This window comes from Haliotis rubra, unplaced genomic scaffold (assembly GCF_003918875.1).
Source record: "Haliotis rubra isolate DU_JTF1 unplaced genomic scaffold, ASM391887v1 Scf7, whole genome shotgun sequence".
Taxonomy (NCBI): Eukaryota; Metazoa; Mollusca; class Gastropoda; order Lepetellida; family Haliotidae; genus Haliotis; species Haliotis rubra.
Genome location: NW_025767412.1, coordinates 2,148,773 through 2,161,743, shown reverse-complemented (window position 1 = coordinate 2,161,743; position 12,971 = coordinate 2,148,773). Strand labels below are relative to the sequence as shown.

At 40.5% G+C, this 12,971-nt stretch overlaps 1 protein-coding gene across 2 annotated transcripts in view; it reads left to right on the top strand.

The window, feature by feature from the left end:
- Positions 1 to 12,971, top strand: part of LOC124258568 (myotubularin-related protein 14-like) — a 44,496-nt gene that overhangs the window by 14,347 nt on the left and 17,178 nt on the right. For both annotated transcript variants that reach the window (XM_046692635.1, XM_046692634.1), the window contains exons 10-17: positions 70 to 147; positions 355 to 418; positions 2,266 to 2,428; positions 3,492 to 3,528; positions 4,542 to 4,606; positions 6,415 to 6,515; positions 10,743 to 10,869; positions 12,131 to 12,310. In XM_046692635.1, coding sequence (XP_046548591.1) covers positions 70 to 147; positions 355 to 418; positions 2,266 to 2,428; positions 3,492 to 3,528; positions 4,542 to 4,606; positions 6,415 to 6,515; positions 10,743 to 10,869; positions 12,131 to 12,310 — 815 coding nt within the window. The remainder of the gene's footprint in view (positions 1 to 69; positions 148 to 354; positions 419 to 2,265; positions 2,429 to 3,491; positions 3,529 to 4,541; positions 4,607 to 6,414; positions 6,516 to 10,742; positions 10,870 to 12,130; positions 12,311 to 12,971) is intronic.

Here is a 12,971-nt window from a genome sequence, read left to right as displayed (position 1 = left end):
GCAAAACAATTAAACCCGAGAAGGCAACCCACACAATGTCGGTTTCTGAGAATTGTTTTTGATTTTCAGGGTTTCAATGATGCAGCCCTGGACATCCCATCGACACCATTACTGTCTCAACTACCGTTTGACTGGTCCAAGTACAGAGTGAGTTTCAAATTTAGGGAGGTCGGACAAATGTAGACATTGTTTCCTAATGTGAGAATTTATGGATGACAGCTTCTTTATTTTGAGCAACACGTTTCCGAGTAGATTCATTAAATAATGTCAGTAATATTGAGGTTTTCTTGGTTCTCACACACCTGATGTATGTGTGTAATGTACATGGTGTAACATCTATAATTCTCTCTACAGCATTGGGATTTGGTCCAGTTGACCCAAAACTACCTGAAGTTACTGCTTCATATAATTGGAGAGGGTAAGTTACATGTATTTATACTCTCTGTGTTGGTATCCTTGCTCATTCATTCAATCTCACTATGGGCCTGCAACCCATGCTTATCCTGAGAGGCGACTAACAGGATCGGGTGGTCAGGCTCATTGACTTGGTTGACACATGTAATCGTATCCCAATTACTGGTAGATGGATGCTCGTGCTGTTGATTGCAGACTGGATTATTTACAAACCATTGCCTTATAACTGGAATATTGCTGAGTGATGCTAAAGCAAACCTTTCATATGACAAATAGCATGCATGAAAAGCATATTCACTCTGTTTGGCAGGGAGATTCTTGTGAGGTTTTCTGGCTATTCTTATGACAGAAGCATGATTATGTTAGCAGTGAATGGGTACCTGATGGGATGGGATTGTAGTGTGACTGTTAGTCTTGTACAGCCTCACAGGCAGTATTGGTTCTACACTTCCCAGGGGAGCTGAAAATGAAAATGAAATGCACCCTAATCCATTGTTCATGATAGTTATATTATAAAGCACCTGTGAACTGCCTGCCTGAAACTTTGCATTATAATGTGTAGCAATATATGCTGTGTAGAGTGTGCCTTTTCGGGTTTTGAAACCTGATGAGTTCAGTCTGAGGTGCCAGAGGTGATGTCTGGAACTTCTGGCTTTCACCCTGTGTGAAATTAAATTGTTGTGATATAACTGAGTTTGTAGCCACATTTGACCCAATAACCTGCTTCAGGTCTACCTTCCCACCTACCTCCCTGGAGTAGTAGAGTTCTTGTTCGTTTCCCTGGCCATGTCATTCAAAAGTGGGTGGTGGGGTAGAATGTGTGAAACGTATTTCTGGTGTCCCCCGCTGTGATATTGCTGGAATATTGATAAAAGCAACATAATACCATACTCACTCACTCACACATTCACAAGACATGAAACTAAGTACTTGTTGTTCTCCTGCCTGGCTGACCTTTATGGGAGAAAACAAGAACCTGCAAGCTCAAATTCAGGATGCTGTGTCTGAGTAGAGTTATAATTATTGCAAGGTGTCTCAGTCACACACTCTCTCATAAATCTGCAGTAGCATTTATTAAGGCTTTACATGGTGTGGCTGTCAGGGATTTACCTTGAGTCCTGTATTTGAGGTTCCCACGACTCATACATTAACTTTCAGGGGTCCTGGACAACAAAATGAGGGTCCTAGACACTTTGATATTATTAATACTGTTATTGTATTGTGTATCATGATGATCACATTGTTAGTTACAGTAATTAAATTGCGAATGATACCTTTAACCCAGCTAATAGTAAATAATAATAATAATATTGCTAATTTTTGCGCCTAGAATCCAACACAATGCTGCTCTCTGACGTTACATTATTACCCTGACGGAATTGTACTTTCAAAGTCGCTACTAAGCGCTTTGCGCGACCGTATAGGTCCGTACATCCCTTTCTCAGTTACCCATTTTGAACAGCTGGGTGGACTGAGTGCAATGTGGACAAAGTGCCTTGCTAAGGGACACAACACAGTATGAGACCTAGGTCACAAATTTTGGTGTCTCCACCGGGATTTGAACCCGGGCCTTTGGTGTGAGAGGCCAGCATGCTAACCACTACACCACTGTGCTCCACAAGTAGCAAACCTAGTGATAACTTATTGTCACTTGATTGGAATTTTTACAAAAAGTATTTGGTCTCTTTCTGAGACTGGGACTTTCTGAGTCCCTGTGGACGCGCTAATAAATTTTATTGCGTCCATTGTAAATTTTTATGCGTATAGGATGCAGGAATCGGGTCCTGTAAATCCCTGGCTGTGATATGAGTGTGATAACCCTATTAATCCCCCTTCCTCTGTGTTCTTCAGGAGATTCTGGCCTGCTCGTCCACTGTATCTCCGGCTGGGACAGAACACCTCTCTTTGTCTCACTACTCCGTCTTTCATTGTGGGCCGATGGCTCCATCCACAAGACCCTTAGTCCCGTGGAGATACTGTATCTCACACTAGGCTATGACTGGTATCTGTTTGGGTGAGTGCCTTTGCAAAGTATTTTGATTGTACACTTATCATGTTGATTGTAATAGTTTCAGCTTGAACACATTATTTCTACAAAACAGATGCTATATCTATGTACAGTGGAAGCTGTCTAAACCAGCACTCTTGGGGACTGAAGAAATAATTCGGTTTAGACACCGTGGCAGATTGTAGAGCTGACACGGTTACCTACGACTAGAACTGAACCAGTTTTGTCACTCTGATATACAGTGTTGTATCACAGTAAAACATGCATGATTAATTGGTGACAATACACGTCCGGCTGACTCCTCGCCATGCGCCGGATTAGACAGCGCTGATTACTGTCACATATTCAGGCGGCTCATTTCATGCCAAGATCCGGAAATTGACAGCTACCGGATTGCATGATGATAAATGTACTAGCCACGGACAGGACTGAGATTTTATGACGGTGTTGACAACTTGCCGGACAGCTGCCGGTTTTGACAGCTTCCACTGTATGTAGCTCCTGAAGAAATTCATACACTGATGAAAGAAACATTTAATTGCCGGTTGTGTCCTACCAAAGCATGTCAAAATATGGCACTTGTTGTTACGCTGCCTGGTGCTTGACATTACAGGGATAAAACTTGGACCTGAGAAAAGTAATTACTGGTCCATAACAGTTGTATGGTGCATACCGTCATTGATACAGCACAATATGAATGTGCATTAGTTCTTCTTTTCTTCTTCTTCAACATCAACATCATCATCATCATCATCATCATCATCATCATCATCATCATCTTTATAACATTGGGCCATGAAGATCCGGGTTAAAATTGATCTTCAGTAATCCATACTTGTCGTAAGAGGCGACTAACGGGATCGGGTGGTCAGGCTCACTGACTTGGTTGACACATGTCATTGTATCCCAATTGTGTAGATCGATGCTTATGCTGTTGATCACTGGATTGTCTGTTCCAAACTCGATTATTTACAGACCGCCACCATACAGCTGGAATATTGCTGAGTGCGGCTTAAAACTAAACCCACCCACCACCCACACTTAATAACATTGAAATGTTTTGTTTCAGTCACAATTTAAGTGATAGGCTGAGCAAGGGAGAAGAGGTAAGTGGTTGCAATATCAGACTGATTTGAGTGCTCGACTCTTGTGGGAAAATAATGGAACTGTAGAATCAGAGTCCTCTATTAACTCAGAAATGCAGGTCAGTGACCTTAGATGCCTATAGCTCAAAAGTATTAAAACTTTGAATAGCTTCTGTCACTGAAACACCCTTTTTACCTACTGTGTATATTTGTACAAATGTTTAATTGTATATCAGGGATTTATCTAAATGTTTGGCCCAAGGTCTGCTGCAAATGTTATTATCAATTCCCAAACTGGATTAAAAAAATGTCTTAGTGTCTATAATAACTTGTTTTGTTATTAATATAACCTGTATTTCACTGCTAAACCAGTAAAGGGGAAGAGGTTTTAATGCTTACTTTTCTGTTATTGCATTGAATGAAATCTCAGTAAGAACTGTTAAAACACAGCGAAATTTAAGAAAATAGAAGATTTTTTAGCTCAAAAGTTTGAACAAAATAACAATATTTTCAGTTTATCTGGTGGTTGATTAGTTTAAAATCCCAGTATGTACAACATGATAGTGTTGTACACCTCAGCTTTTAGTGGCACTTATATATATGTACTTGTCATTCGAAATACTTTTGTGATTTTTGAAGGAAAATTTGTATGAAATTACTTTCAGCTGGGGCTACCGCCATTTGTTACTGATACACGTTCCAAACAGTGGTACATGTAAAATCTATACAAGGGGAGATAACTGTGCCTTTCCCAAAACATAATTTGCTTATCTGTTACTAAAAATAGATTCTTATCTTATCAACAGCTATGTATCAAATAGCTGATTATCGGATTTACACAGAGTGTGCATTGTTTACATTCCATACGCATAAATGCAAAAATATATAGAAGGCAATGCTAATTAGTCCAAAATATTAGCATTCTTAAGTTGACAAAAAGGAAGGTTGTCCTAAGATTGTTCTTTAGACTAGATATGTCTTTCCCCCGGAGCAACTATGATTTAATATGCTAACATTGTTATTTTTTGTTTCAGATTTTATTTTTCTGCTTTAGCTTCCTTCATTATATAACATCAGAAGAGTTCTCAGTGAAAACAAAGTGAGTACTGTTTTATTGATTTAAACAAATTTTATTCATTGAAGAAAAGGATTGGGCACAAGTTATCCTTTTCTTCAATGAATAAAATATGTTTATTCTTTGATTCAAAGTTTCGGAATTGATTACTTATCCCGACTCTGTATGCTTATCTCTCCCTTAACCAGAGTCATGGTGTAACCATTCTTTGTTATGTTTTCCCAAGAACAGTAAAAACATCTCCCCCCAAACGCACCCTTCTACCACGCACCAGCTGCCCATGTGACCAGGTGGTGACTGTCCACTCTCTTCATTTTCGTAATTATCCCCTGCCGCACGTTTAGCGCGAAGCGGGGGATATAGTATTGGGCTCCGTCCATCCGTCCGTACGAATTGGAATATCTTAAGAGCCATAGACTAGATTCCTTTCATATTTGGTACCTAGGTTCATCACAGTATAAGAAAGGTCCCAGTAAGGTTTGGTGACCTTGACCTTAATTTCAAGGTCACAAGGGGACTTTAACATTTTACTCTTGTCAGTGAGATATCTCAAGAACCGTTCACTAGATTTTCAACAACGAGCTTTATCTAAGGAAGGCGCAGGGCCCAGTCGGTTTTGGTGACCTTCACATAATTTTCAAGGTCATGGCGACACTTGGAAGATTTCAGCATATTAACCTGCATGTTATGCTTGTCAGCGAGATACCTCAAGAACCATTCTGTGGATTTTCTTCATATTTGACACCAAGTTTCATCTAGGGAAAGTGCAAGGCCGAGTCGATTTTGGTGACCTTCACTTAATTTTCAAGGTCACAAAGACACTTTGAAGCTTTCACCATGTTAAATTGCATGTTAAGATAGTCAGCAAGATATCGCCAACAACATTCACTGGATTTTTTCATATTTTGAAGCTTCATCTGGTCAATTTTGGTGACCTTCACATAATTTTCATGGAAGATTTCAGCATGTTCTGAAAGGCTTAGACTTTCCTTCCCTTGAAAGTTTTTCAATAAGCAATTTCTTTAGTACCATTTTTGCATATTTCATACACTATGACATTCATGTCAAGGTCAAAGTCAGTCTTGCAAATATTTGTGTGTTTGAACAACTAAAGAGCAAGATATCAAGAGAGGTTGACTGGTCATGTTTTTGTTGACATTTAACTTCATCTTAAACTTTCATTACTTTTTAAGTTTGATTTGATAATTTGTGGCGGGGGATTATGTCACCTTAGTGATAATGCTTGTTTACAAATTGTAAAAGAAAATTACTGTAGAGCGGGGATTTTTAGCAGAGGAAGGGGTACTTTAGCATAAAATAATATCTTTACTCTAAAAATTTCATTTTTGTAAATATAAACTTTGTAAAATATTTCAGTGTTCTGTAGATGCCGTCAGAATGCCACTTGGTAGGCTTGAGTTGGGACTATGGTTGTTAGCACTGATACAGGAGCGGATACAGCTTTTTGAGAAAGGGGGTTGTGCACTCTTAAAAAGGGTGTGTGTGTGTGTGTGGCTTTTTTTTTTTCGCACACTTCATTTTCACCTTTTTCACGGGTCTTTTAATAAACTTTCAGGACTTTCAGCACCAACCCCACTGGATCCGCCTATGTGATATTTAACATGCTGCAATAGGTTATGTATAGATTCAGGTTACATGAGGATTCACATATAATTTTCACACAGACATATGCGATGATGTTCATTCAGACAAGTCAGCCAATTTCGTGATTTACAAATTTCCTTGGTAGATATGTCTAGGGTAAGTAAGTGTATGGTGCCTTCAGAGACAAGATGATCATGTTTAAGTGTTACTGCATTGTCTTATTACAGATCTGGAAGTCAGCGGCGACACTCGGAGTGTGCGGTAGATGCCAGACGAGCGTGTCGTGTGGACTCGGAATCCATCATTCCCCCTGGCGGGGTGCTGCTAGGTACATACTACTGTATATCTTAAATCACACTCACAGCTATATCTGTGGTGATTTCAGGTTAGAATTGGGAGGTGGGGTAGCCTAGTGGTTAAAGCTTTCGCTCAAAGACCTGGGTTTCGATTCCTCACCTGGGTATAGTGTGTGAAGTTCATTTCTGGTGTCCCACCTGTCATTGATATTGCTGGAATTTTACTAACAGCGGCGTAAAACTAAACTCACTCACTCACGCACGGACTCAGGCTAGAATTGGTCCCAGCAACTTGATCGTGAAGAGGTGATAAAATGGATCTGGTAGTCATGCCTATTTGATAATAGTTGTACCTAAAGTTGTAAATTTGGTTGAACTCTCTCACAATTCATGATTGGTTCATTACCAGTGAGCAATCATCGAAAAATATTGGTTAAGCGTCATTTTGCAGATTTTGCTGTTCAAGTTGTTAATGCACATTAGTATACAGAAAAACATGAGGTGAAATGTAGAAATGATGCAACTTCCACCCTTTGAAAGGGATGATTAACGACTAACATATCATGAACATAAACCTCCCAGTGTCCTCAAGAAATATTGAGTCATGACATGTTAGTAAGTGATGTTGTTTGTGTTTGATTATGAAATTAGTCGGACCACCACTAGTTGTACCCATTCAGTGTGAATCGCTGCATGTAAGTTTAATCTCTGGATTGTCTGGTCCAGGCTGATCTTTTACTGGCCCCATCATATAACTGAAATATTGTGTGAGGAATTATAATTAATTTTACCCTTTTTGAATTCAAGTGGCACTTAGTTTGGAATGGCAGATATAAACTCTATAATCCCACTGCGGTTCCACTTGCTCAGGTCGGACCCGCCCCGCCCGAGTCCCGGGGAAGCAACACAAGCATGAGCAGCGTGGGAAGCTCGAAACAGGGCCTGTTTTCTTCACAGTTGGGAGTCAGGATGATGAGGCTGTGGTTTTGCAGGAGTAAGTGTAAATGTGTCTTTACAGTCCAGTTTGCAAAATATCTGAAAATCAATAATAGTGTATCAAATGTGAGTATGGTGCAGTGATACAAGTCATAGGATGGACTTCAGCAAACAGCAATAGTTGAGACCATCAGCAGTGGCAATACAAGCAATAGCAGTGATGAGAGCTGTGGCATTAGTCAGATTGTGACAAAACGTCCAGCCCCTCTCACTCGCTCACTCTCACTCACTCACATCACCCACACCCACTCACTCACTCGCAACACTGTGTTGGTAATATAGTTCCTTTTGCTGTAACTGTGTTAGTAATGATTCCATCAACTATTGCAGCCCTCACTTCTTCAGCTCAGCTCTCACTCTCTCTCTCTCACTCACTCACTCACTCACTCAACACTGTGTTGGTAATATACTGAAAACGTACTTATTTTCGCGATGGTGCAATTTTCGCGGAATTGACAGTTTAGACTACATCGCGCGGTCAATTATTCGCGCAATCAGTAATTGCCGGAACTGCCAGCTGTCGTTTTGGGCGCCACTAATAGCAGTGAAAACAAACAGAGTGGCGTAACCTGTCAGGCGGCGTTTATTGCTTACTCACAGGAAATCCCTATCTCAGCGATATACCAGTACACAGTAATCCGTTTACTCTCTGAAGTGATGAAAACACATCAGTCTTATGTTCAATTCTTCAATGAATAAAAATATGTTTATTCTTTGATTCAAAGTTTCGAATTGATGACTTATCCCACTCTGTTTGCTTATCTGTCCCTTTAACCAGAGTCATGGTGTAACCATTCTTTGTTATGTTTTCCCAAGAACAGTAAAAACATCTCCCCCCAGACGCACCCTTCTACCACGCACCAGCTGCCCATGTGACCAGGTGGTGACTGTCCACTCTCTTCATTTTCGTAATTATCCCCTGCTGCACGTTTAGCACGAAGCGGGGGATATAGTATTGGGCTCCGTCCATCCGTCCGTACGAATTGGAATATCTTAAGAACCATAGACTAGATTCCTTTCATATTTAGTACCTAGATTCATCACAGTATAAGAAAGGTCCCAGTAAGGTTTGGTGACCTTGACCTTAATTTCAAGGTCACAAGGGGACTTTAACATTTTACTCTTGTCAGTGAGATATCTCAAGAACCGTTCACTAGATTTTCAACAACAAGCTTTATCTAAGGAAGGCGCAGGGCCCAGTCAGTTTTGGTGACCTTCACATAATTTTCAAGGTCATGGCGACACTTGGAAGATTTCAGCATATTAACCTGCATGTTATGCTTGTCAGCGAGATACCTCAAGAACCATTCTCTGGATTTTCTTCATATTTGACACCAAGCTTCATCTAGGGAAAGTGCAAGGCCCAGTCGATTTTGGTGACCTTCACTTAATTTTCAAGGTCACAAAGACACTTTGAAGATTTCAGCATGTTAACCTGAATTCACTGGATTTTCTTCATGGACTTTCAAGGCTTCCCTTGAAAGTTTTTCAATAAGCAATTTCTTTAGTACCATTTTTGCATATTTCATACACTATGACATTCATGTCAAGGTCAAAGTCAGTCTTGCAAATATTTGTGTGTTTGAACAACTAAAGAGCAAGATATCAAGAGAGGTTGACTGATCATGTTTTTGTTGACATTTAACTTCATCTTAAACTTTCATTACTTTTTAAGTTTGATTTGATAATTTGTGGCGGGGGATTATGTCACCTTAGTGACAATGCTTGTTTACAAATTGTAAAAGAAAAGTACTGTAGAGCCGGGATTTTAGCAGAGGAAGGGTACTTTTAGCATAAAATATCAATTTTACTCTAAAAAACATAATATCTTAAAATATTTCAGTGTTCTGTAGATGCCGTCAGAATGCCACTTGGTAGGCTTGAGTTGGGACTATGGTTGTTAGCAATGATACAGGAGCGGATACAGCTTTTGAGAAAGGGGTTGTGCACTCTTTAAAAGGGGTGTGTGTGTGTGGCATGCTTTTTTTCGCACACTTCATTTTCACCTTTTCAACGGGTCTTTTAATAAACTTTCAGGACTTTCAGCACCAACCCACTGGATCGCATATGTGATATTTAACATGCTGCAATAGGTTATGTATAGATTCAGGTTACATGAGGATTCACATATAATTTTCACACAGACATATGCAATGATGTTCATTTCAGACAAGTCAGCCAATTTCGTGATTTACAAATTTCCTTGGTAGATATGTCTAGGGTAAGTAAGTGTATGGTGCCTTCAGAGACAAGATGATCATGTTTAAGTGTTACTGCATTGTCTTATTTCAGACATGGAAGTCAGCGGTGACACTCGGAGTGTGCGGTAGATGCCAGACGAGCATGTCGTGTGGACTCGGAATCCATCATTCCCCCTGGCGGGGTGCTGCTAGGTACATACTACTGTATATCTTAAATCACACTCACAGCTATATCTGTGGTGATTTCAGGCTAGAATTGGGAGGTGGGGTAGCCTAGTGGTTAAAGCTTTTGCTCAAAGACCTGGGTTTCGATTCCTCACCTGGGTGTAGTGTGTGAAGTTCATTTCTGGTGTCCCCTGTCATGACATTGCTGGAATTTTACTAAAAGCGGTGTAAAACTAAACTCACTCACTCACGCACTGACTCAGGCTAGAATTGGTCCCAGCAACTCAATCGTAAGAGGTGATAAAATGGATCTGGTAGTCATGCCTAGTTGATAATTGTTGTACCTAGAGTTGAGAATTTGTTGAACTCTCACAATTCATGACTGGTTCATTACCAGTGAGCAATCATCGAGAAATATTGGTTAGCGTCATTTTGCAGATTTTCCTGTTCAAGTTGTTAATGCACATTAGTATACAGAAAAAAACATGAGGTTTTCTGAATTTTTGGGGTTTTATTTAGAAATTGTGCAAATTCCACATCCAATGTGAAATGATGCAACTTGCCCCTTTAAAGGGATGACTAACATATCATGAACATAAACCTCCCAGTGTCCTCAAGAAATATTGAGTCATGACATGTTAGTAAGTGAAGTTGTTTGTGTTTGATTATGAAATTAGTCGGACCACCACTAGTTGTACCCATTCAGTGTGAATCGCTGCATGTAAGTTTAATCTCTGGATTGTCTGGTCCAGGCTGATCTCTTACAGGCCCCCATCATATAACTGAAATATTGTGTGAGGAATTATAATTATTTTTACCCTTTTTGAATTCAATGGCACTTAGTTTGGAATGGCAGATATAAACTCTATGATCCCACTGCCGGTTCCACTTGCTCAGGTCCGGACCCATCCCGCCCGAGTCCCCGGGGAAGCAACACAAGCATGAGCAGCGTGGGAAGCTCGGAAACAGGGCCGGTTTTCTTCACAGTTGGGAGTCAGGATGATGAGGCTGTGGTTTTGCAGGAGTAAGTGTAAATGTGTCTTTACAGTCCGTTTGCAAAATATCTGAAAATCAATAATAGTGTATCAAATGTGAGTATGGTGCAGTGATACAAGTCATAGGATGGACTTCAGCAAACAGCAATAGTTGAGACCATCAGCAGTGACACAAGCAATAGCCTTGATGAGAGCTGTGGCATGAGTCAGATTGTGACAAAACTTAGTCCAGCCCTCACTCACTCGTTCACTCTCACTCTCACTCACTCACCCACACACCCACTCACTCACTCAACACTGTGTGTTTGTAATATAGTTCCTTTTGCTGTAACTGTGTTAGTAATGATTCCATCAACTATTGCAGCCCTCACTTCTTCAGCTCAGCTCTCTCTCACTCTCTCTCTCTCACTCACTCACTCACTCACTCAACACTGTGTTGGTAATATACTGAAAACGTACTTATTTTCGCGTGGTGCAATTTTCGCGGAATTGACAGTTTAGACTACATCGCGCGGTCAATTATTCGCGCAATCAGTAATTGCCGGAACTGCCAGCTGTCTCTTTGGCCGCCACTAATAGCAGTGAAAACAAACAGAGTGGCGTAACCTGTCAGGCGGCGTTTATTGCTTACTCACAGGAAATCCCTATCTGTGCGATATACCAGTACACAGTAATCCGTTTACTCACGGAAGTGATGAAAAACACATCAGTCTTATGTTCCGAATTCTGACGATTTGACAAATTAAGTTATACTGTATATGAAGCTCTTTGTGATTTCAAACAAGCCGGGTTGTTGTGAATGAGATGATTGAGTGTTAGTGTTCATGATGTACTGGTGAATAAAATCTTAATGAATAAATAAAATACTGTTGTATTATTTCTTTCCGAGTCGTTTCACGGTAATCTGTTTTGTATCAAACCATCTGTCATGTGACCAGTTTCCATGGCGGCCACAACACACATTGCTGTTTTCGCTAATTCGGCAATGGGATTTGGCTCATTATTTAATTATGTTTTGGGAAATCCATTGCAGCGACAGTTAAGTATGATCAGTCGTCATTTTAAGATTCCCGTTGATTTCTGTCTTCAAAGGTGATGTGTTATGGTAACAACTCAGGGGTGAGCGTGGCTAGACTGAATGAATGACAGGTTTATTCGCGGTGTATAAATTTTCGCGCTAAAATGTTTTGCGCGAAAAGAGCGAAAATAAAACCTGCGCGAAATATAATACGTTTACAGTAGTTCCTTTTGCTGTAACTATGTTAGTAATGATTCCATCATCTATTGCAGCCCCCACCTCTTCAGCTCGGCTTCCCTGAGCAAACACTCCCCGAGCTCCAAGAGCAGCCTGTCATCAGACAGTTCCCACTCACGATCATCCCCCCTCCAGACAACGTCCAGTCCAATGGCCGTCCCATGCAGACGCAGACTTGCAGACGGAGCCAGGTCGAACTCGCCTGGTCTAGGAAGGTTAGTAACCATGGTAACATTACAGTCATGAAAACACCTGCACACACCCAGAAGAGGCTGTAGCAGGAGGGACCATGAAACCTTGAAGCAGTTTCACCAAAATTTATTTTGAGAACTTCCCTCAACTTATTTATTGTAGATTAATATGTTAATATTTTACTTAGATTTTCTGATCTGTGCCTACTAGAGTTGAGCTTAGATGTTTTAGTAATACTGCAGAAACTTCCCACAAACTCTTTTGCCTAACTATGGCGTTAGTGTACTTGTAGTGCTGTGAACATTGTGTGTATCTCCACTAATCCATTCTAGTGTGCTGTGTCCCTGTCATCATTTAGTAATGGTAACCATGGTAACAGGTAGCCCTGTTGATGGCGACAGACATGCTGTTACGATGCTTCTGGAATAAGTAGGATTTTAGTTTGATTGTAGGTAACTTAAGTCGAGAAAACTGCACTTTAGGTTGGTCTTGACATAGAATTCAGTGGTAATGTGCAGGTTTCCAATTGGCCTAGCTGACTGGCGCAGTTTAGGTGTTGGTATGTTGAGTTTCACAAGGGCTGGTAGTAGAATTTCATGCTTTTTAGGGGATGTCCTGTGTGTTATGGGTACTCCAGCAAGTAAATATTACAGGTTACTCTGCTTCCCAGAATTATCAGGAGTT